This window comes from Triticum aestivum, chromosome 7A (assembly GCF_018294505.1).
Source record: "Triticum aestivum cultivar Chinese Spring chromosome 7A, IWGSC CS RefSeq v2.1, whole genome shotgun sequence".
NCBI classification, from domain to species: domain Eukaryota; kingdom Viridiplantae; phylum Streptophyta; class Magnoliopsida; order Poales; family Poaceae; genus Triticum; species Triticum aestivum.
In genome coordinates this window covers 91,046,363-91,069,086 of record NC_057812.1, presented here as the reverse complement: position 1 = coordinate 91,069,086, position 22,724 = coordinate 91,046,363, and the positions used below count along the sequence as shown (strand labels likewise).

At 42.5% G+C, this 22,724-nt stretch overlaps 2 protein-coding genes across 2 annotated transcripts; one reads left to right on the top strand and one right to left on the bottom strand.

Moving 5' to 3' along the window:
* Positions 1-3,315: 3,315 nt before the first annotated feature.
* On the top strand, positions 3,316-5,616 carry LOC123154419 (uncharacterized). Its single transcript, XM_044573163.1, has 3 exons — positions 3,316-3,951; positions 4,132-4,365; positions 4,994-5,616. Exons 1-3 carry the CDS (start codon positions 3,368-3,370, stop codon positions 5,463-5,465), a joined length of 1,290 nt encoding a protein of 429 aa, XP_044429098.1. The 5' UTR covers positions 3,316-3,367; the 3' UTR covers positions 5,466-5,616.
* Positions 5,617-7,747: 2,131 nt separating this feature from the next.
* On the bottom strand, positions 7,748-8,669 carry LOC123153088 (sulfiredoxin, chloroplastic/mitochondrial-like). Its single transcript, XM_044572380.1, has 3 exons — positions 8,501-8,669; positions 7,964-8,124; positions 7,748-7,780 (listed from the first exon to the last, which is right to left on the bottom strand). The coding sequence occupies exons 1-3, from the start codon at positions 8,652-8,654 to the stop codon at positions 7,748-7,750; spliced, it is 348 nt and encodes a 115-aa protein (XP_044428315.1). The 5' UTR covers positions 8,655-8,669.
* Between the last annotated feature and the right edge of the window lie 14,055 nt (positions 8,670-22,724).

Here is a 22,724-nt window from a genome sequence, read left to right as displayed (position 1 = left end):
ATATATATATATATATATATATATATTTCCGACGAAAAAAGGGACCGTAAAAAAATATATAATCACCGTAAAAAATATTTTATGTTATGTAAAATTGTAAACGTAAAAACATAGTCTAAAATACACATAAACTACAAATTTTTTGTCTTATGACCTATATTTTTATTTTCTTATGTCAAATTTTACGTAGTGAATCAATATGAATGTAACTATTTGAATTCAAAACGTAATTTAATTATGAAATGATCGTAAGATTATCTCGGGTGAAAAATAACTTATTTTGCACCCTGGGTGATGAATAGCAATATATATATATATATATATATATATATATATATATATATATATATATATATATATATATATATATATATATATATGTATAGTCTGGGTGAGGAATAGTTATAGTTATTCTTCACCCTTTATTTTAGCATCAATGCACCATAATTTTATGTTCCGTAAATTTTGTCTTATTTCCGACGTAAAAAGAGAGCGTAAGAAAATATATAATCATTGTAAAAATTATTTTATATTATGTAAAATTACAGACGTAAAAACATAATGTAAAATACACATAAAATACAAATTTTCTTATCTTATGACATATATTTTTATTTTATTATGCCAAATTTTACATAGTGAATCAATAGGAATGTAACTATTAAAATTCTAAACGTAATTTAATTATAAAATAATTGTAAGATTACCTTGGGTGAATAATAACTTATTTTGTACCTTGGGTGATGAATAGTATCACTGGGATTGACTATTCGTCACCCTGAGTATGGAATAGTTATTCTTCACCCCCACCCCCCCTCTATTTTACCATCAATGCACTATAATTTTACATTCCAAACTAATGTTTTTTGCCACTGACGACTAGACACCTAGATTGAGCCATACCTAGATCTTGAGTGACCCAAACATAGCCAAACAAAACCGGGGTTCCCCCACCTCGCTGGCACTGAAAGGCCCCTAGAGTCAAGTGAACCTGGCAGCGACACTTATGCAAAAATCCTAGCGACCTTTCATTGGAGGAAGGTGTGAGACGATAGAGTGAGGCCTATTTTATAAAAAATAGTAATATATGACAAATAAATGTTTCATGATCAGAGGGGTTCATTTATCCAACAAAATTAAATTCTCCATCCTTGTGAAAAAGTATTCTCGATGAGATTAAAATATTTCACTTTTCAAATTTCCATGTTGAATACTAATTAAATAACTTCACACACACACCGTCTTAACAAAATTGATGTGGTTGATCGACAACAAACTAGAAGCAATAATAAAAGGTTTGTGGACTACCTTAGGAATGTATAACAAACATAATGAACAAATCAACCAGTGGAAAAGATACAATAAAGAAGAAAACATAAAGGGAGTGCGATATGTAGGGTACACAATAAATGATAAAAAACCTAAGAAGAAAGGGAATCAACAATAAAAAGGAAGTGAAGATGGTAAACTAAAATAAAAATTGTAAAATATATGTAAAAAATGGAAAATGAAAAAAACGAATATATGCATTGCTTAACATAAAACCAGTAATCGTTTTGATTGTATATGTTTTTGAAAAGCAAGGCAAAAAGTGAACCAACACCATTGATTGTTGCAAAAACACCATCTGGTTACAAAGCAGCCCGAACTAATTCTGCAAATTGTTGCATTTGACTAGAAATCCATTTATTTCCCCCTTTCAGCTCAATATAAGGAAATTAGAAGTTTTATTATGTTGGAAATGTATGTTGAAGATATAATCCATTGAGCAAAATAGTTGAATCTGGATAAAAACAATTTATATCTACCATAACGGTGTAGGGGGGAGGGAGAGTCGTCAACCACAATGCTTCCACCTTGATCCACTGCGGCGCTCGTACTCTCGTCAATAAGTCCTGGTAGGGAGCATATATCATCGACATTGTGGGTTGGGTCTCCTCGCCTCGCCTTCACCTTTGTTCTCCATGTTGAAGGTATGTGCTTCAGATTGTCGTCACCAGTATCTCTAGCAACGTCAAGCGACTTCCCGACTGTAGTTATCATGACTATCTGGCTCCACCGATGTAGACTTGGTGTTGGTATGAAGCATATTAATTAGGCAAAAATTTCCATATTATAAACTAAACATACAATGCTATCTTAGAATTTAATCTCCTATGATTTATCAGTTAGCAATCTGGCCAAACAATCGGCTGAAAGTTAATACTCCTACGTTATGATTTTTTTCCTTCACTAGAAAAAAAATACAGTTGTGAAGCCGGTTATCATTGATGTAAAACAAGCATTTATTCAATCCACTTTATTAACTTGTACACAATATTAAAACTTAGTTTAAAACTACAAAGCAAAAAAAGCATTTATGGACATGGCTGAAACATTGGCATATGAGTGCATGAGTATGCACATAGTCCCATATGATAGCCAGAAGATGCATCATGCACTTAAAAAAGCTATGTTCGTTTTGCAACCTCTATGTGTTGTGTATATCATGTAGAAATCTTGAAATTATTTTGAACATGAGAGAGAGAGAGAGGGAGAGAGATGTAAGATAAGTGTGTCAAATTTATTGACCTCATGGGTCATTAATTTGTATCTCTACATAAAAAAGATATCTAGATACGTACACAATTGATTGGCCCATGTATTAAATCTTTTTTACCATGAAGTGCCATTAAATGACCTAAGCCAAGAAATCTGCCTATAGATGGAATTTCGTGCTCTCGGTGTGGGAAGAATGGTCACCAAAATTAAGAGAAGAGATATGCTTACATTTGCTGGTAATGTGTGGATCCTATATGCAGCCTAGTTATCGTGGGGAGATATTAATCTATTATTTGCACATATGTATGCAATAAAACTCCACTGATGCATGGGTCACTAGCAACCAAAACCGAATGGGTATATCCTGTGTGCCATGCATATTTGAGAGCGGCGGACACCATGGTTTGAGTCTTGCACTCTAGATGAGAGCACATGTCATGCATGCGCACAAGATGCATGTTCTATCTATCTAGACCGAAATTGATCAATACTCAATAGGCCTGCATGTGTTGTTTCTAGCAATCTTCTTGCATTGGCAAAATAAAAAAAATCTTTTTCAAAGAAAGACACAATGACGAGGTCAACTTAGAATAGTTTGGCGTGTTCCTCAAAGGGTCAAACGATTTATCTTGACTATAGTTCAATCTACTTTTGTATGGACCGACAAACTATCAATGTGCCAAATTAATTAGCAAAAGTAGGACTGCACACAAGATGGCTATAAATACACTATCTTACTCTCAGAGTCTCTCCATCCCCAAGCTATAACCCATCTTCATAGTTCATACTCCTCATAATTCTATAGCGTTCAACTACCCACTCTCTCATGGATCCAATAGCCAACCAGGGGTGGACCTCATCCGATGTAGAGGAGGCATGCTCACTCATTGCTAGGATCAACACCAACAAAATCATGTACGACGACGATGACAATAACAAGAAGCACAACTACATCGTGAATTCTCTCCATGCATTGTTTCCTTCAAAGACCATGAAACAGGTAATAGATCTTTATGTTGATCTCGCCATGGACATGCATATGATCCAGCGGAGGGAGGGGACCCATGTTACTGGTGGTAGCCCACAAAACATTTTCACCTTTTGTGACCCTGTCAACGGTAACTATGAGCTACCGAAGGAGGAGAATGGTGGTAGCAGCACACACAGTGTCTACCCCATGGGTGACCATGCAAATGAAAACTTTGGGGTACGGGAGGAGGAGACAACAATCATGGACAATAACGGATTGTCCTTTGGTTGTGCAATGGAGGATACGAGGATCACGGTGATGGGTGAGGCACCGCTGATGGCAGACAACAACAAGATGGAGGTGTTGGAGAACAATATTTCCATAGATCAACCAATTGTTGCCCCACATCAATGGGGTTTTTTGACCGATGAGGAACACAGGTTCGTCCATGGTTGTATACTCTTCTTTGTCATGTAGTTTTAATTGTTGTTTGTTTTCAGCGAACATATACTAATTAAAAATGTTGTGCAAATTTATTATGTGATAACAACAGCTTATGTTTGTGATGATATTGTACTTTACTAAATGTACACACGGACACTGTCAATTTCCATTTACAGCATGGGCGGCCTTGTTAATGAAAACATTGAGGTACAAGAGGATGAGGAGGTGACCATGGATGTTAGTGGATTTTCATTTCATTGTATACTGGAGGATACAAGAATCAGGAAGACGGAGGAGGCTCCGGTGATGGTAGACAAGAACAAAATGGTGGTCTTGGAGAACAATAGTTCCAATGATCGACCAGTTGTTGCCCCACATCAACGAAAGTTTTGGACCAAAGAGGAACACAAGTTAGTCAATGCCTATACTCTTCGTCGTCATTAGTTTTAGTTGTCCTTTATTTAAAATCAACATATGATAATTAAGCGTGTCTGAAATTAATTTTATGAGGCAAGTATGTTAAATTTGCAATGATATTGCACTTTACTAGATGTATACATGGACGTTTACAGTTTACATTTTTGATAAATACTAATCCCTGCAAATTAGATATTGATGAAATTTCTTTCTACCTTAAATTTTTGATGTGATTGGACCTTGATTAAAAAATAGAAAGGCAGTTAAATAGGCCATTAAATTGCAATATGGTACGTCTTGTCCCAATCAAACAGATCAATAAACTTTGATGATTGCCGTTTCATTATAGAAAAATAGAGGTATGATAATTTTGAAATTGTAATATCTTTCGGTGATCAATATGTTACAAAATGTTCGTTCACTTATGAATTTCTGATATACTTGCGATCTATCCCGTACCCGTAAATCAACAAAAATAAGCATGTGTTGCTGTAGTCATTCGAACCTGTCAAATAGGTACTTTGCTTCAATCTATACTAGGTGCTTCAATAAAACAACTGCACGATTCATCTTTCAGTAAACAATTTAACCTAACAATTCTTGTGAACATTATGTCCACAGGTCATTTCTTTATGGGCTGGAAGTCTATGGTCGTGGCGACTGGAAAAACATATCCAAGCACTTCGTCACCACTAAGACCCCTGTCCAAGTTTCAAGCCATGCACAAAAGTTTTTCAAGAGAATAGAGAAAAAGGCATTGTCAGGGACAAAGCGTTACAGCATCAATGATGTCAGGCTCCATGACAACGAGCTATTGGCAGCAAATAATAGTTCTGCCCCTCGGCAAACCCTTTCTTTCACCAGCCTCAACAATGACCCAAGCTTTAGGTTGCAGGCTCCGACGAGCTCGTTCGCAGTCATGAACAACCTAGCTCAGTGCTCCCCTTCCATATATAATCAACAAGTGGGCCAGCAGCCAATGTGCTGTGAGCAGCAGATGATGGGTTCTACTGCAGCTGTAATGGGCGGGGTAGGAAACTATGTGCCTGATGGCCAACAAGGGTCAGCTTATTTTTATCTTAGCAATGTATGAACAAGATGTAGTAGATCTTAGGCTTGGGCCATGTTTGGAATGCTAGCTAGGCATGTGTCTCATGAATAAACGGATTGTCCTCCTAAAGATGGCAACAAGACATTATAGCCGGCATGTGTGTTTAACAAGTGAATAAATAGTTCTGTTTCTATATATATATATATATATATATATATATAATCTTTCACCTTTGATAGTCTCATCATCTTAATAGTTTTTGTCATGCTAAAAATAAGTTTTTGTCATCTCCCTTGTTTTGTAAGACTATATATATTTGTTGTATTACCATACGAAAGCGTACATGTTGTCTCAATACGTGGCCCTGACTGTTGTATCATAATTTGCCATTACGAGATTGCAATCACCCCATGAAAAAGAACAGGAATCTTAGCAAAAGGTTAACTATTCGTTGACTACATCAAATAAGATTCAGTTGCCGAATTACTTGAAAATCAGACGTTCTACTTGATAGTCAGATCCTATACTATACTAACACTAGTTTATCTAAAGCATGCATATTGGCTCTTCCTGTTTTCCGTCCAAGAGCCCCTAGAGATTAAATATTGTGTGGTGTTACTGCATTGCGGCAATGTAATGCCTATATATAAATATGATGATAGACTTGTATATTTGATATAAATTAAAATTAAGGATTTCATATTTCACCGTTACTGTAGTTCACAGTTTGTCACTAGGGGGTCAAACAAAGAAACCAAACAGTTATAAAAATCTTACCCTCACCATCATTTTAAATCCCAACACTCTCCATAATATTAAATTTGTGTCTCTGAGAATGGAGAATGAAGAGATCAGGGGCACGATTGGCATTTATTGAGGTATTTTCATGTTACGTTCTTCTTGCTCTAAAGACCTAGGTTGGGACGTAGGCTTGGAAGATTATATATGAAATGGCAGGGATGGCCAAAAGAAGAAATTAGTAGATGAACATTTCTCAGAATGGGTCATTTCATAAAGAAACATTGGAGAGTGTTTTTCTTTCCTTCTTTTGGCTACATGAGTTGATCCAGTCCCCTTGAGGTTCATTTGCAGCATTGTAGATTGGACCGTTGGCTCAAATCTCTCGTATTTTCTCCCATTAACATGAGGATTTATGGGGAGTCTTGTAATCAGTATAGTAATTGATGGAGACATGGAATGACATATTGGAAGTACGGACAGTTGAGAAGAATGAGTAGGAGGCTGAGATGGCGAAGTGGGAGATGCCGCTAGTCCAAGATAATGAGGTGGAGGTGCTATAGAAGCGATTCGGTCATCAATTAGCAATTCCACAAAAATGGGTGCTTCAGGCCAAGGAAGAAAGACACACTCAATTATTTGTTACGTCCTTGTCGTTTTCCCCAATTAGTTTTTTTGTCTTTGCACTGTTTTTATGCGTGCATGTTGCTTCTGCCATGTATAGTGCTTTAGCAAGTGTTCCGATATGAATTAATAGATACAGATTTACAGGTTTAGTTTTTTTTTACTGAACTATAGACTTATTGTTGTCTACCGTTATCTACTAATTTCAGTTATTTCTTTCAAAAAGTGCCTCCTAGAGAGGTTGAGTGATGGGAGCTACTCATTCCTTTGGTCTCATCATTGTGATGTTGGTTGTTAATGGGTGGAATCTCAACTCACCGGCCCTGGTCTATGTCGGCGGGAAGTTAAAATTACCCATACCACATCATGCCAGGCCCTGTTCAGAGTCGCTCAAACCCTTAATGTTACCTCTAAAAGGGCGAAACTTGTATGCTAAAGAGAACATCTATAATCAAGGCCTCAGGCAAAAGGAAGTTCACCAGTCACACTGGAAAGAGGCCGAGACGTCGACCATTCAGAGATCAAGATTGGGAGGCTCAAGGTGTTCGCAACTAGGAGACCAGGAAAGGAAGGCGTCCAACCGACTCAAGACCAGGTATAAATACCCGTGTGCCCGAATCAGAAGGGGGCACCTTCTACTTCGACGGCCAAGATAACAAAAGTAAAGCCCTAGTTTAGACCTAGATTAGATCCAATCTTAGACATAATAGAGCCTCTGTTGAAATAATAAAGCCGCTGATCCGGGCATAAGGGGCACACTTCCTTTCAACTAAGACTGATTCAGAGGAGCGCAGGTGAATAGACTTCACATGTCAAAATGAGCTTGGAAAATCTTATTCTAGACATAATAGTGCCAGATCTCATGGGCAAAAAATGCATCTGTACTTTGTGATGTTGTACGCAGAACATGCATGTAAACAACCCAACTTAAATATTGACACGCATACTCAATCAAGTGAATCTCAATCAACCATAGCACAAACGTCCTCAGACAACTGTGTGGAGATCACTGAATTCAGTAGCAGTGGTCGGCCATGTATTAGCTACTCTATAACTTTATTTGTATGTACTCCATTCCACACAAGAAAATTCAAGTTCTAATATAATTTATCTTATATGAGCTAAAAGAAAATAATTTTGGTAAAATTAATGTTAAAGGAAAAGATGCCCACAGGTACTTGGAGGCCGATGACACGGATGCTGTCGATGAGCTCCTGCACCTTATCGGGATCATTAGCACGCGTTTGAAATAGCGGCCTCCGGATATCTTCCAGCGGGATCTCCATCACCACAGGGCATTTCTTCTCCGAGTCACTCAGTGGGGAGAGCCCAGCTGAACCTACACCGTTAAATATGAGCCATTGTTACTTCAGTATATGTTCAAGCGCAGAGTCTGAACTTAAACATCAGAAATAGGCACCTGAAATTACAAGTTTGTAACTGAATATTCAACACCATGATTAATCTCAACAACGCCCAACTGGACACCATTTACATGCGATCTCCCTCCAAATGGATCTCTAATTTTACCTGCTCAGGATTAGTAGCGAAGAAGTTGGAATTAAATTATTACCGGAGTCAACTGAATCGCTATGGCTTCAGAATGGACCATGAAATCGGTAAGAGCAGTAATACTAATATTCGAATCCTCGCACCTCATTACTATGACTGAACTCAGCTCCAACATCACAAACAATTGCACGGAGCAGACCTACCATTGGAGAACGAGACCGAGACAGCGAGGCCGCACCGCCCGCTCGCGCTCCTCCCCCGGAGAACAGGGGCGCTGGGAACGGCGGCGTGGCGGTGGAGGAGGAAGCCGGCGCCGGGCACGATCTTTCCCAAATCCAAGCTCGAGATCGACGCCATTGGTGCTCGCGCTCGTGCTGCTGCTGCTTCCATTTTCTTGTGGCCTCTCTGCCTTTTCTTTTTAGAAACTTGTGGCCTCTCTGCACCCTAAGAATTCGATGGGCCTTGCAGTTCCAAAACGTGTAAAGTGGGCCGAACACTGTTTCGTCTTTTTTCCCTATATTTTTTTATTTTTTAGGTGAAAATATTCTTTTTTACTAAATCACAAAACTATCATCATGATCCCAGAAATTTCACTTCTGTCACCCTGTGGGTGCCGCCAGGAACGAAATGGGTGGCCCACAAGGACGAATTTCACCTGTCGTTGCCATCTGCAACGAAAACACAATTTTTTCGTTTCCCACAAAAAGGAAGTTCGGGGACAATGGCAGTTCCGAGTGACTTCACCTAGAACTTTGTCCTGAAGATGGCCTCGAATTAGTGAGCGAACTTCTAGCAACACTTCTGAATCAATGAAATACCTAGTTATCTAAGTATGTTTCAAAATGAAATGGCTCGGTAGTATCGGAACAAAAAAAAGGGCTCCGAATTGTTGAAACTGGCTTTGTTCTCTGAGTATGAATAACCATGTGGCTCATTAGTACCAGAGGATGATCATTGAAATTACTTGGGCTTAGAGAAACTCATGCAAAAAATGGCTATGGAGTGGATTTCTGAGGCTTTTGGCTTAGGATTTGTCTATGGAGTTCAGACCAAAGTACTTTGCTTGTGCCACTCTTCATAATATGGTTTTATACTCAATGCGAATCTTGAATTCACTAAAAGCGTAGAGTACACATGCTACGAACAAGATGACAACAACTTAAAAGTTGTGTTCATTTTCTTCTTGCTTTCAAGACCTGGGGTTGGGGCACACACATGGGAGAATATATACTAAATGGATGACATGGCCAAAAGAAGCAATTAGTTTATGGAGTTATAGACATTTATGGGGATGTGTCTTTTCATAAAGAAACATTGGATAATGTTTTTCTTTCATTCTTTTTGCTATGTGGGTTGAGCCAATTCCCCTGAAGTTCAAGTATGTTATTCTAACTTGGACCGATGACTCAAATAATTCTTATTCCTACAATTAACATGAAATTTTATGGTGAGTTTTTAATTGTATATTAATAGAAGGAGACATGGACGGACATATTGGGAGTATAGGTACGTAGTTGAGTAGAATGATTTGGAGGAGCAGATGAAGGTGCGGAAGCTGTCGCTAGTCCAGCTAATGAGGTGGAGGTGCTAGTAAGTAGTTTGGTCCTCAATAACCAACGCCACAAAAACAGGCGATTTGGACCAACGAAGAAATAAATATTCAATCATTCTTTTTTTTCGAGAAAACAGCAGAAGCTCTGCCTTTGCATTAAGAAGAAGAGAATTGACCAATTTATAAGGAAAATTGGCCAAAAACCGATACATCGACACACACCAGCCCCGAGGCTGCGTCCCTAGCGAGCCGACTCCCCTGTTGCCCAAACAACCAGAGTTGCCACTCCACCACACGACCCGGAGCCGCCACTCCGGCTTACAAACCACAAAAAAAAACTCACACACGTCGGCCCCGAGGCCGCACTCCACACGAGTCGACGACTCCGCCGTCCACACGACCAGAACCGACACTCCACAGCACAGGGGTGCTCTCCAGAGCCGCCGCTCCGACTTCTCCGCCGGCCCCGAGGCCACGCTTCACCTAAGCTGATGACGCTGCCGCCCACGCGACCAGTTCAGACACTCCACGACAATGTTCTTCGGAGCCGCTGCTCCGACTTCCTCACCGGCCCCGAGGTCGCGCACACGCCTGGCCGACGAAGAACCCACAAAGCCACCCGAGCCACCGCGAGCTGACGAGGACCAGACCTCCAAGGCGTCGCCCCCAAGAGGGAAGCGACAAGAATGCCGCCGATGCCCGTTCCAATCAAGGTCGAAACTTGGGTTTTCACTCGGAGAGCCCGAGACCGAGGCGACAATGGTGGTGAAGGGGCTCCACGACGACGCCTCCAAGGAGGGAACGACGTCCGAGGACGCCGTCAACGCCGGCAACGACCGAGGTCGAGCTAGGCTTTCGCTCGGAGCTTACCAGATCCATCCTCACCGCAGCCTACCCAGCAAACCGTCTCCGGCATCATGCCGACCGTCCTCGCCCAGCCACATGACCAAGCAGACAAGGCAGCACGTCGCTGCCAACCACCACCGGCTGCAGAAACCACTGCAGCCCACCTCCCTCCACAACGGCGCCGACGAGACCGCGGCCGCCCAGCACGCAGGGCCGCACCACCACTGCCCTGACCCCACGCACCTCCCCGCCACCCCGGTGGACCGGAGCAGGCACGCTTCTGCCGGACCGCCGCCATAGGCCGACGGCCCGCCTCACCACCAGATCCGGGCGCAAGGGCCCCGAATCCACCGCCTCGCAGGCTGCCGCCGGACACGACGACACCACCACGTCCTGGGGCCGCCGCCCCAGCGATCCAACGCCGACGAGCAAGGCGCAACCGCTACAGGGAAGCCAGATCCGGGCGGATCCGTTCCCCAAAAGCGAGCAGCAGCCGACGCCTTACAACCGCCACCAGCGCCTACGGCCGGCGAAGTCACTGCCCGCCGGAGTCCCAGACGCGCCGCCATCCATCGTCCTCCGCCCGCCGCTACGCCACCCGCCGCCCACCGCTGCGCCGCCCAGAGATCCCCGCTCGCGAGGCGTCGCCCATCGCGGAAACTAGCCCCGCCGTCGCCTGCTCCGCACGAGCTTTGCCCCCGGGAGGCGCCGGCGACGGCGAGGGAGTGGATGGAGTGGGGCGGCCGGAGGCCTTGGCTGCTTGGTCGCCGCCCGTGTCGCCCCTGGGAAGGGAGCGACGCGAGGGCCAAGTGAAGTGTTTTTTCAATCATTCTTTACATCGCCCTTGCACTATGTTGGGATATGCATGTTGCTTCTAATGTATAGTCAAGTGTCCAGATATGATTTAATGAAGAAAGATTTATAGATTTATTTGTTTTTGTTACTACTTAACTATATTCTTATGGTTGTCCACCGTTATCTACTTACGTAAGTAACTTGTTTTAAATGCTGCCCCCTAGAAAGATTAAGACTAGCCACAATGGAGAGTAACATACACTAGTAACATACACATATCCCTAGATTATGTTACTACCTTCATAGTGGGTAGTAACATAGGTGTGGTGTCATGCAAAGCTCCATTTATTATGTTATAGACTCATACTGCATTGGGACATGTGATGTTACAGTAACTAGCTAAGTTACTAGAACTACCGCTCTCTTCATTAACTTATTGACACATAGACAAATTTGCTTAGTTGGACTTGAAGTTACTGTTGAAGTTACTCTCACTGTGGCTAGTCTAAGTGATCGAAGCTAGTCAGTCGTGATTATTACATTACTTTGGTCTGTTATTGACCATTGATGGGTCGAATCTCATCTCGCAGACCCCACTCTGCACCATGGTATTTAAGATTCTCTTTTAAATGATGAAGAAACTCGGGGATAGGTCAAAACCAGAAAACCGTACACGTTTACGTGCAGATAAAAATAACTCATGCACCCTTAGATATTCATGGGCTACCACCTCCTCTTCCCCTATTGAGCATGCTTCCAAATAAGCATTATCTGCACATAGCGATGGTCCTCTCCTCCCTTACAGCCGCCCAAGATTTTGAGAGTCGACTCAGTGAGATCTGGCCCGGCCTGGTCGCGGATCTTCGCCGCCGGCGAGGCTGGCCGGAGAAGAGATGGGGGAGGAGCTTGGTGCTAATCTGTAAATAGTAATTTTAGGCTTTGGTGTGTGGTTGACTTGTTGTCGTCTGGCGCGATGCCGTTGGAGCGCAACCCGCCGTCGCTCCCGTGTAGCGACTAGTGGTCTTCGACGTCGCCCTCTGCTCTTCCTCCATGGTGGAGGCAAAGAGAAGGGGACGGATCTGGAGCTAGCTCCCTAAATAAGCGCGTTGGTTCCCTGATTTGGAGAAGGCTCCATCCTCTTCTTCTACATCTTGAGGCCACCATGGAGGTGGACGGGGAGCTCGAAAGGAAGGGGATCTGTATGTGGTTCTTGCAGATGGGAGTGGGGATCATCAGTGGCGGCAGTTCTACGTGGAGCAACGGCACCTACTGGCTGCCGGTCTTCACCATCGTGTCGTCGTCTCTTCGGGCCAAAGGGCGGCCATTTATTTCCTCCCGGACATATTGACATAAGGGAGGTAGTCTCATCTTCCGCTCGGTGTTCATAGCGCCTTCTCTCTACTGTGAAGGTTTCGGCATCCCAAGTGATTCGTTCCGGCGACGGCGAGGCTTCATCTGGGCGGAGGTTGTTCAGGACCCGATTGCAATTCTACTTTCCAGTTTGGGCTCCTTCTTGTAAAAGTTAGAGACTTAGATGCTATTTTCATTTTCTTTGAGTCCTTGTATGAGCTATGTACTATAACGCTGAATACTAGTGAAGCTTTCCAGGTCCTTCAGGACCTATCTATCTATATTGAAAAAAAGCCTTTAGGGCCATAGATAGGCGCTCGACTACCTTCTCTAGACTCATCATCTCTTATGTAGACCTGTGGTCACATAAGCTCTCTATGTCATGTGACAAGGAAGATGCCTCCTCGTGGCAGATTTTTCTCTTTGCACGCTGTAATGTGCCCATGTAATTCTGTAACACAGCTTGCCGTGACACGTTTCAGTAATATATTCAGGTGGGGGGAGCTCCTTGTCGGTGTCAAAACCGGCGGATCTCGGATAGGGGTCCCGAACTGTGCGTCTAAGGTCGATGGTAACAGGAGACAGGGGACACAATGTTTTACTCAGGTTCGGGCCCTCTCTATAAAGGTAATACCCTACGGCCTACTTGATTGATCTTGATGAATATGAGTATTATAAGAGTTGATCTACCATGATATCGTAATAGCTAAACCCTAGAGGCCTAACTTGTATGGTTATGGTAATGTCTGTCCTCCGGACTGAGTCCTCCGGTTTATATAGACACCATGAGGATCTAGGGTTACACAAGGTCGGTTACAAAGAAAGGAATCTACATATCTAGTCGCCAAGCTTGTCTTCCACGCCAAGAAGAGTCTTATCCGGACACGGGTGCTGTCTTCGGTCTTCGTATCTTCACAGCCCACCAGTCCGCCCATAGCTAACAGACCGGACGCCCGAGGACCCCTTAGTCCAGGACTCCCTCAGTAGCCCCCTGCTACCTCTTGAGCACTGCGTTGGTTTTCTCTTGAAGAGGAAAGGGTGATGCAGCAAAGTGGCGTAAGTATTTCCCTCAGTTTTTGAGAACCAAGGTATCAATCCAGTAGGAGGCTACGCGCGAGTCCCTCGCACCTACACAAAACAAATAAATCCTCGCAACCAACGCGATAGGGGGTTGTCAATCCCTGCACGGTCACTTACGAGAGTGAGATCTGATAGATATGATAAGATAATATTTTTGGTATTTTTATGATAAAGATGCAAAGTAAAATAAAAGGCAATGAAAATAACTAAGTGTTGGAAGATTAATATGATGGAAGATAGACCCGGGGGCCATAGGTTTCACTAGTGGCTTCTCTCGAGAGCATAAGTATTCACGGCGGGTAAACAAATTACTGTTGAGCAATTGACAGAATTGAGCATAGTTATGAGAATATCTAGGTATGATCATGTATATAGGCATCACGTCCGAGACAAGTAGACCGACTCCTGCCTGCATCTACTACTATTACTCCACACATCGTCCGCTATCTAGCATGCATCTAGAGTATTAAGTTCATAAGAACAGAGTAACGCTTTAAGCAAGATGCCATGATGTAGAGGGACAAATTCATGCAATATGATAAAAAACATCTTGTTATCCTCGATGGCAACAATACAATACGTGCCTTGCTGCCCCTACTGTCACTAGGAAAGGACACCGCAAGATTGAACTCAAAGCTAAGCACTTTTCCCATTGCAAGAAAGATCAATCTAGTAGGCCAAACCAAACTGATAATTCGAAGAGACTTGCAAAGATAACCAATCATACATAAAAGAATTCAGAGAAGATTCAAATATTGTTCATAGATAAACTTGATCATAAACCCACAATTCATTGGTCTCAACAAACACACCGCAAAAGAAGATTATATCGAATAGATCTCCATGAGAGGGGGGAGAACATTGTATTGAGATCCAAAAAGAGAGAAGAAGCCATCTAGCTAATAACTATGGACCCGAAGGTCTGAGGTAAACTACTCACACTTCATCGGAAGGGCTATGGTGTTGATGTAGAAGCCCTTCGTGATCGATGCCCCCTCCGGCGGAGCTCCGGAACAGGCCCTAAGATGGGATCTCATGGATACAGAAAGTTACGGCGGTGGAATTAGGGTTTTGGCTCTGTTTCTGATCGTTTGGGGGTACGTATGTATATATAGGAGGAAGGAGTACGTCGGTGGATCAACAAGGGGCCCACGAGGGTGGAGGGCGTGCCTGGGGGGATAGGCGCGCCCCCTACCTCGTGGCCTCCTGGTTGATTTCTTGACGTAGGGTCCAAGTCCTCTAGATCATGTTCGTTCCGAAAATCACGTTCCTGAAGGTTTCATTCCGTTTGGACTCCGTTTGATATCCCTTTTCTTCGAAACCCTAAAACAGGCAAAAAACAACAATTCTGGGTTGGGCCTCCGGTTAGTAGGTTAGTCCCAAAAATAATATAAAAGTGTATAATAAAGCCCAATAATGTCCAAAACAGAATATAATATAGCATGGAACAATAAAAAATTATAGATACGTTGGAGACGTATCAAGCATCCCCAAGCTTAATTCCTGCTCGTCCTCGAGTAGGTAAATGATAAAAAAAAATTTTTGATGTGGAATGCTACTAGGCATAATTCCAATGTAATTCTTCTTAATTGTGGCATGAATATTCAGATCCGAAAGATTCAAGACAAAAGTTCAATATTGACATAGAAATAATAATACTTCAAGCATACTAACTAAGCAATTATGTCTCTTCAAAATAACATGGCCAAAGAAAGTTATCCCTACAAAATCGTATAGTCTGGCTATGCTCTATCTCCACCACACAAAGTATTTAAATCATGCACAACCCCGATGACAAGCCAAGCAATTGTTTCATACTTTTGACATTCTCAAACTTTTTCAATCTTCATGCAATACATGAGCGTGAGCCATGGACATAGCACTATATGTGGAATAGAATGGTGGTTGTGGAGAATACAAAAAGGGAGAAGATAGTCTCACATCAACTAGGCGTATCAACGGGCTATGGAGATGCCCATCAATAGATATCAATGTGAGTGAGTAGGGATTGCCATGCAACAGATGTACTAGAGCTATAAGTATATGGAAGCTCAACAAAAGAAACTAAGTGGGTGTGCATCCAACTCGCTTGCTCACGAAGACCTAGGGCATTTTGAAAAAGCCCATCACTGGAATATGCAAGCCAAGTTCTATAATGAAAAATTCCCACTAGTATATGAAAGTGATATCATAGGAGACTCTCTATCATGAAGATCATGGTGCTACTTTGAAGCACAAGTGTGGTAAAAGGATAGTAGCATTGTCCCTTCTCTCTTTTTCTCTCATTTTTTTATTTGAGCCTTTTCCTTCTTTTTTATGGCCTCTTTTTTATTTGGGCTTCTTTGGCCTCTTTATTATTATTATTATTATTACTATTATTATTATTATTATTATTATTATTATTATTTTTCGTCCAGAGTCTCATCCTGACTTGTGCGGGAATCATAGTCTCCATCATCCTTTCCTCACTTGGAACAATGCTCTAAAAATGATGATCATCACACTTTTATTTACTTACAACTCAACAATTACAACTCAATACTTAGAACAAAATATGACTCTATGTGAATGCCTCCGGCAGTGTACCGGGATATTCAATGAATCAAGAGTGACATGTATGAAAGAATTATGAACGGTGGCTTTGCCACAAATACAATGTCAACTACATGATAATACAAAGCAATATGACAATGATGGAGCGTGTCATAGTAAACGGAACGATGGAAAGTTGCATGGCAATATATCTCGGAATGGCTATGGAAATGCCATGATAGGTAGGTATAGTGGATGTTTTGAGGAAGGTATATGGTGGGTGTATGATACCGGCGAAAGGTGCGCGGTATTAGAGAGGCTAGCATGGGGGAAGGATGAGAGTGCGTATGATCCCTGGACTCAACATTAGTCATAAAGAACTCATATACTTATTGCAAAAATCTACAAGTTATCAAAGCAAAGTATTACGTGCATGCTCCTAGGGGGATAGATTGGTAGGAAAAGACCATCGCTCATCCCCGACTGCCACTCATAAGGAAGACAATCAATAAATAAATCATGTTCCGACTTCATCACATAATGGTTCACCATACGTGCATGCTATGGGAATCACAAACTTTAACACAAGTATTTCTCAAATTCACAACTACTCAACTAGCATGACTCTAATATTACCATCTCCATATGTAAAACAATTATCAAGTATCAAACTTCTCATAGTATTCAACACACTCATAAGAGAATTTTATTATTAATCTTGAATGACTAACATAATTAAAACAAATTACCATTTAGGACTCTCAAAATAATCTAAGTGAAGCATGAGAGAACAATAGTTTCTATAAAACAAATCCACCGACGCGCTCTAAAAGATATAAGTGAAGCACTAGAGCAAAAACTATATAACTCAAAAGATATAAGTGAAGCACATAGAGTATTCTAACAATTTCCGAATCATGTGTGTCTCTCTCAAAAGGTGTGTACAGCAAGGATGATTGTGGTAAACTAACAAATAAAGACTCAAATAATACAAGACTCTCCAAGCAAAACACATATCATGTGGTAAATAAAAATATAGCTCCAAGTAAAGTAACCGATAGAAGTAGACGAAAGAGGGGATGCCTTCCGGGGCATCCCCAAGCTTTGGCTTTTAGGTGTCCTTAGATTATCTTGGGGGTGCCATGGGCATCCCCCCAGCTTAGGCTCTTGCCACTCCTTGTTCCATGATCCATCAAATCTTTACCCAAAACTTGAAAACTTCACAACACAAAACTTAAAGTGGAAAATCTTGTGAGCTCCGTTAGCGAAAGAAAACAAAACACCACTTCAAGGTACTGTAATTAACTCATTCTTTATTTATATTGGTGTTAAACCTACTGTATTCCAACTTCTCTATGGTTTGTAAACTATTTTACTAGCCATAGATTCATCAAAATAAGCAAACAACACACGAAAAACAGAATCTGTCAAAAACAGAACAGTCAGTAGTAATCTGTATCTAACGCAATATATGGAACCCCAAAAATTCTAAAATAAATGTATGGTCGTGACTAATTTATCTATTAATCATCTGCAAAAAGAATTAACTAAATATCACTTTCCAAATAAAAATGGCAGCAATTCTCGTGAGCGCTAAAGTTTCTGTTTTTCTACAGCAAGATTAACAAGACTTTCCCCAAGTCTTCCCAACGGTTCTACTTGGCACAAACACTAATTAAACACAAAAAATACAACCAAAACAGAGGCTAGATAAATTATTTATTACTAAACAGGAGAAAAAAGCAAGGAATAAAAATAAAATTGGGTTGCCTGCCAACAAGCGCTATCGTTTAACGCCCCTAGCTTGGCATAAAAAGCAAGAATAGATCTAGGTATTGACATCTTTGGTTTTAGGGAAGAAAAGAGCAAACTTGCTATCTATGGAATTAATCTTTCTATTTTGATAAAGCACATGGCTATTAATGGTATAGTAAAGGTTAAGTATGTTACGGAAATTTGTATCTATGCTAGCCTTCATCTCTTTGATAGATTCATTTTGGTAAGAGAGCAAAAGAGATGTAGATTCAACTTTCTCATTCATGGGGTGCCCAAATATGGCTTTCATCTTCTCATAAGTGTCTACGGCATCCCCTTCAAGAAAGCCTTCTTCAAATATAGAATCTAAGACATGCTTAAAAGAAGAAGGAAGGGCAATATAAAAGCTTTTTAAGTAAATTTCAATTTGGTATTGAGGCACATAGCTAGCCCTGATCCTTAATAGTCTATACCAAGCATCTTTCAAAGATTCATCAAGTAAATAATGAAAAATTCCGGAATCATCTTCATCAAAATTATTAAGATTCTCATTGATAACTCCGGTAGGTTTTTCCATAGTATCCTTATTTATGAGCTTAGCGAGAATAGAATGGTTATCCAAAGTACTAAAACTAGGGAGAGAACCCCCAACCCTTTTTGATTCAGACATGGCGGAAGAAAGGCGAGCGAGAAAAAGAGAGGGCAAATAAAACAGCAAGGGTGAAGTGGGGGAGAGGAAAACGAGAGGCAAATGGCAAATAATGTAATGCGGGAGATAAGGGTTGTGATGGGTACTTGGTATGTTGACTTTGGCGTAGACCTCCCCGGCAACGGCGCCAGAAATCCTTCTTGCTACCTCTTGAGCACTGCGTTGGTTTTCCTTTGAAGAGGAAAGGGTGATGCAGCAAAGTAGTGTAAGTATTTCCCTCAGTTTTTGAGAACCAAGGTATCAATCCAGTAGGAGGCTACGCGCGAGTCCCTCGCACCTACACAAAACAAATAAATCCTCGCAACCAACGCGATAAGGGGTTGTCAATCCCTACACGGTCACTTACAAGAGTGAGAGTTGATAGATATGATAAGATAATATTTTTGGTACTTTTATGATAAAGATGCAAAGTAAAATAAAAGGCAATGAAAATAACTAAGTGTTGGAAGATTAATATGATGGAAGATAGACCCGGGGGGCATAGGTTTCACTAGTGGCTTCTCTCGAGAGCATAAGTACTCACGGCGGGTAAACAAATTACTATTGAGCAATTGACAGAATTGAGCATAGTTATGAGAATATCTAGGTATGATCATGTATACAGGCATCACGTCCGAGACAAGTAGACCGACCTACCTGCATCTACTACTATTACTCTACACATCGACCGCTATCCAGCATGCATCTAGAGTATTAAGTTCATAAGAACAGAGTAACACTTTAAGCAAGATGCCATGATGTAGAGGGATAAATTCATGCAATGTGATAAAAACCCCATCTTGTTATCCTCGATGGCAACAATACAATACGTGCCTTGCTGCCCCTATTGTCACTGGGAAAGGACACCGCAAGATTGAACCCAAAGCTAAGCACTTATCCCATTGCAAGAAAGATCAATCTAGTAGGCCAAACCAAACTGATAATTCGAAGAGACTTGCAAAGATAACCAATCATACATAAAAGAATTCAGAGAAGATTCAAATATTGTTCATAGATAAACTTGATCATAAACCCACAATTCATCGGTCTCAACAAACACACTGCAGAAGAAGATTACATCGAATAGATCTCCACGAGAGGGGGGAGAACATTGTATTGAGATCCAAAAAGAGAGAAGAAGCCATCGAGCTAATAGCTATGGACCCGAAGGTCTGAGGTAAACTACTCACACTTCATGGGAAGGGCTATGGTGTTGATGTAGAAGCCCTCCGTGATCGATGCCCCCTTTCGGCGGAGCTCCGGAACAGGCCCCAAGATGGGATCTCGTGGAAACAGAAAGTTATGGCGGTGGAATTAGGGTTTTGGCTCCATTTCTGATCGTTTGGGGGTACGTAGGTATATATAGGAGGAAGTAGTACGTCGGTAGAGCAACAGGGGGCCCACGAGGGTGGAGGGCGCGTCTGAGGGGTAGGCGCGCCCTCCTACCTCATGGCCTCCTGGTTGATTTCTTGGTATAGGGTCCAAGTCCTCTGGATCATGTTCGTTCCGAAAATCACGTTCCCGAAGGTTTCATTCCGTTTGGACTCCGTTTGATATTCCTTTTCTTCGAAACCCTAAAATAGGCAAAAAACAACAATTCTGGGCTGGGCCTCCGGTTAGTAGGTTAGTCCCAAAAATAATATAAAAGTGTATAATAAAGCCCAATAATGTCCAAAACAGAATATAATATAGCATGGAACAATCAAAAATTATAGATACGTTGGAGACGTATCACCCCCGAACCAGGCTCCAATGACGAGGTGTTCGGCGCGCAGATTGTCTTCGGCATTGCAAGGCGGGTTCCTCCTTCGACGACTTCCAAGTAATGTATTCGGTTTTTAATTCAAGGCCACGCCCCTCGGCTTCTGTGCATTGATGACTTCAGCTTCCATGTGTCGGGCGAATGCGGACGGTCAAGGTATTTTTTTTGCAAATAACACCCTGGCCATGCAGGAAAGAGCGTCTATTTAAAGAGATTGGGTCTCATATCCATTCGACACCATACGGAGAAAATCCTCAAAGATTGCCAGGAAAGACCATTCCAACATGGCTAGTATTCCCAACTCCTCCTCTCGTTCCGACCCGGAGAAAGGCGAGTGGGAGAGGTGCTCCGTGTCCCACAGTTGATTGGCGAAGTTACAAATGCAGGGATTTCTCCCCCCTGCGGATCTGGTCCCTGTTCGAGCAGGGTTGGCTTCCTTCAACGGCAAAACCCAGGCGGAGGATTTCCCCAATCCATCTGCGGGGGAACAAGTGTGCTTCATCCCCTATCTACTGAGGGGCGTGGGATTTCCAATTCATCCATTCCTCCGAGGGCTTCTGGAGTATTATGGCCTCTAGATGCACAATTTTACCCCAGCCTCCATCCTGCACATTGCGGGTTATGTCGCTTTATGCGAACTATTCCTGGGTTGTGAGGCCCATTTTGATCTCTGGAGAAGGTTGTTCTGTCTTGTCCCGCACAACCACGAGGGATCGCTATTTGAAGTGGGCAGGGCCAAAATATGGCGCATTGCTGAGACCGGATACCTATCCGGCACACCGAAGAAAGCTTCCGAAGAGTGGACCTCTGAATGGTTTTACATTGAGGACGTCATACTTCCAGATCTAGTCCGGATGGGCCTCCCTGAATTTTCAAGTGCTCCGTTGAAGAAATGCCATAGCTGGTGTCCTCGGAGCCTCGAGGAAGAGGATAGCGCAGAGATCAGTCTGTTGCTGGGTAAGATTAAGATGCTCGCCCAGTCCGGATTGTCAATAGTTGAGGTAATGGCGGTCCCCATAACGCGGAGGGTCCAACCACTCCAATATATAGGGCTACCCATGTGGCATTACAATGGGGAAGACGACGCCTCCCGCTGCGGTCGGAAGGGCCCGAAGACTCCCGCCGCTTTGGCCAAAATATTGGCCGAACTATATAAAGGGGAGCAGGAGGATTTCACCCGTCTCCAATATCGAGACGGGTTTTCCATGTATAACTCTCCTAGCTGGGTAAGCTCTAACTCCACTATTCGACTCCTCTCCCTGAATTATTTTTGAAGGGCGGTATCTTATTCATTCATGACAGGAATGGCGAAAGGCTGTCGAGGGGATCCATAACCCCGCCCCTCAGCCGGAGAATCAAAATCGGGATCTTGACCCCGTATATGAGGAAGATCCTGACATATTCGTGGAGCTCAAAGATGGAGTTTTCTATCAGACGAGCTATGACGGCACAGATGTACCCATCATCGTTGATTACCCTGGCCTCCTTCCTCTTCGCACGTAAGTAATTTTAGCCGGTACTTTCTTCTAGAGAGTTCCCTTACTATGCCTCACCCACCACACTATTCCGTGTTTCAAAGGGGAGACGCTTAGTACCGCAACATGCACCAAAAGCATCTCCGAGGAGAGCAGTGCTCGCGCCTGGCACATCTTCAAAGAGGAAGGCCAATGATAGCACGACAGAACCCTCGTCAAAGAGGTAAGACTTTCCTTTTCAAGAATACCCGTTCTGATCATCACATCCAACTGAAATGCCACTCACCGTATTCCAGCCGGAAAGTATCCTCCAGACTGTGTCCGGGGATCCGGCCGGTCATGCCTTTACTAGCCACGTTCCGGACTCCGCCCAAAGAACGGGGGCTGATTTGGGAGTGGCACCGAACTGTCCTCCCACAGAGGATTCGGACAATGTGTCCTTCACGAACTCTGAAGTGGAGAGCGCTATGAATCATCGTCATCGGAGGGCCATTCTTCGTAACCCTGGTTTTTCGAAAGCATCATTTGATGCCTTCAATTCGGCTGATGCATATATTCGAGTTGCTCGGGATGGGCTTGTCAGAGCCGCAGA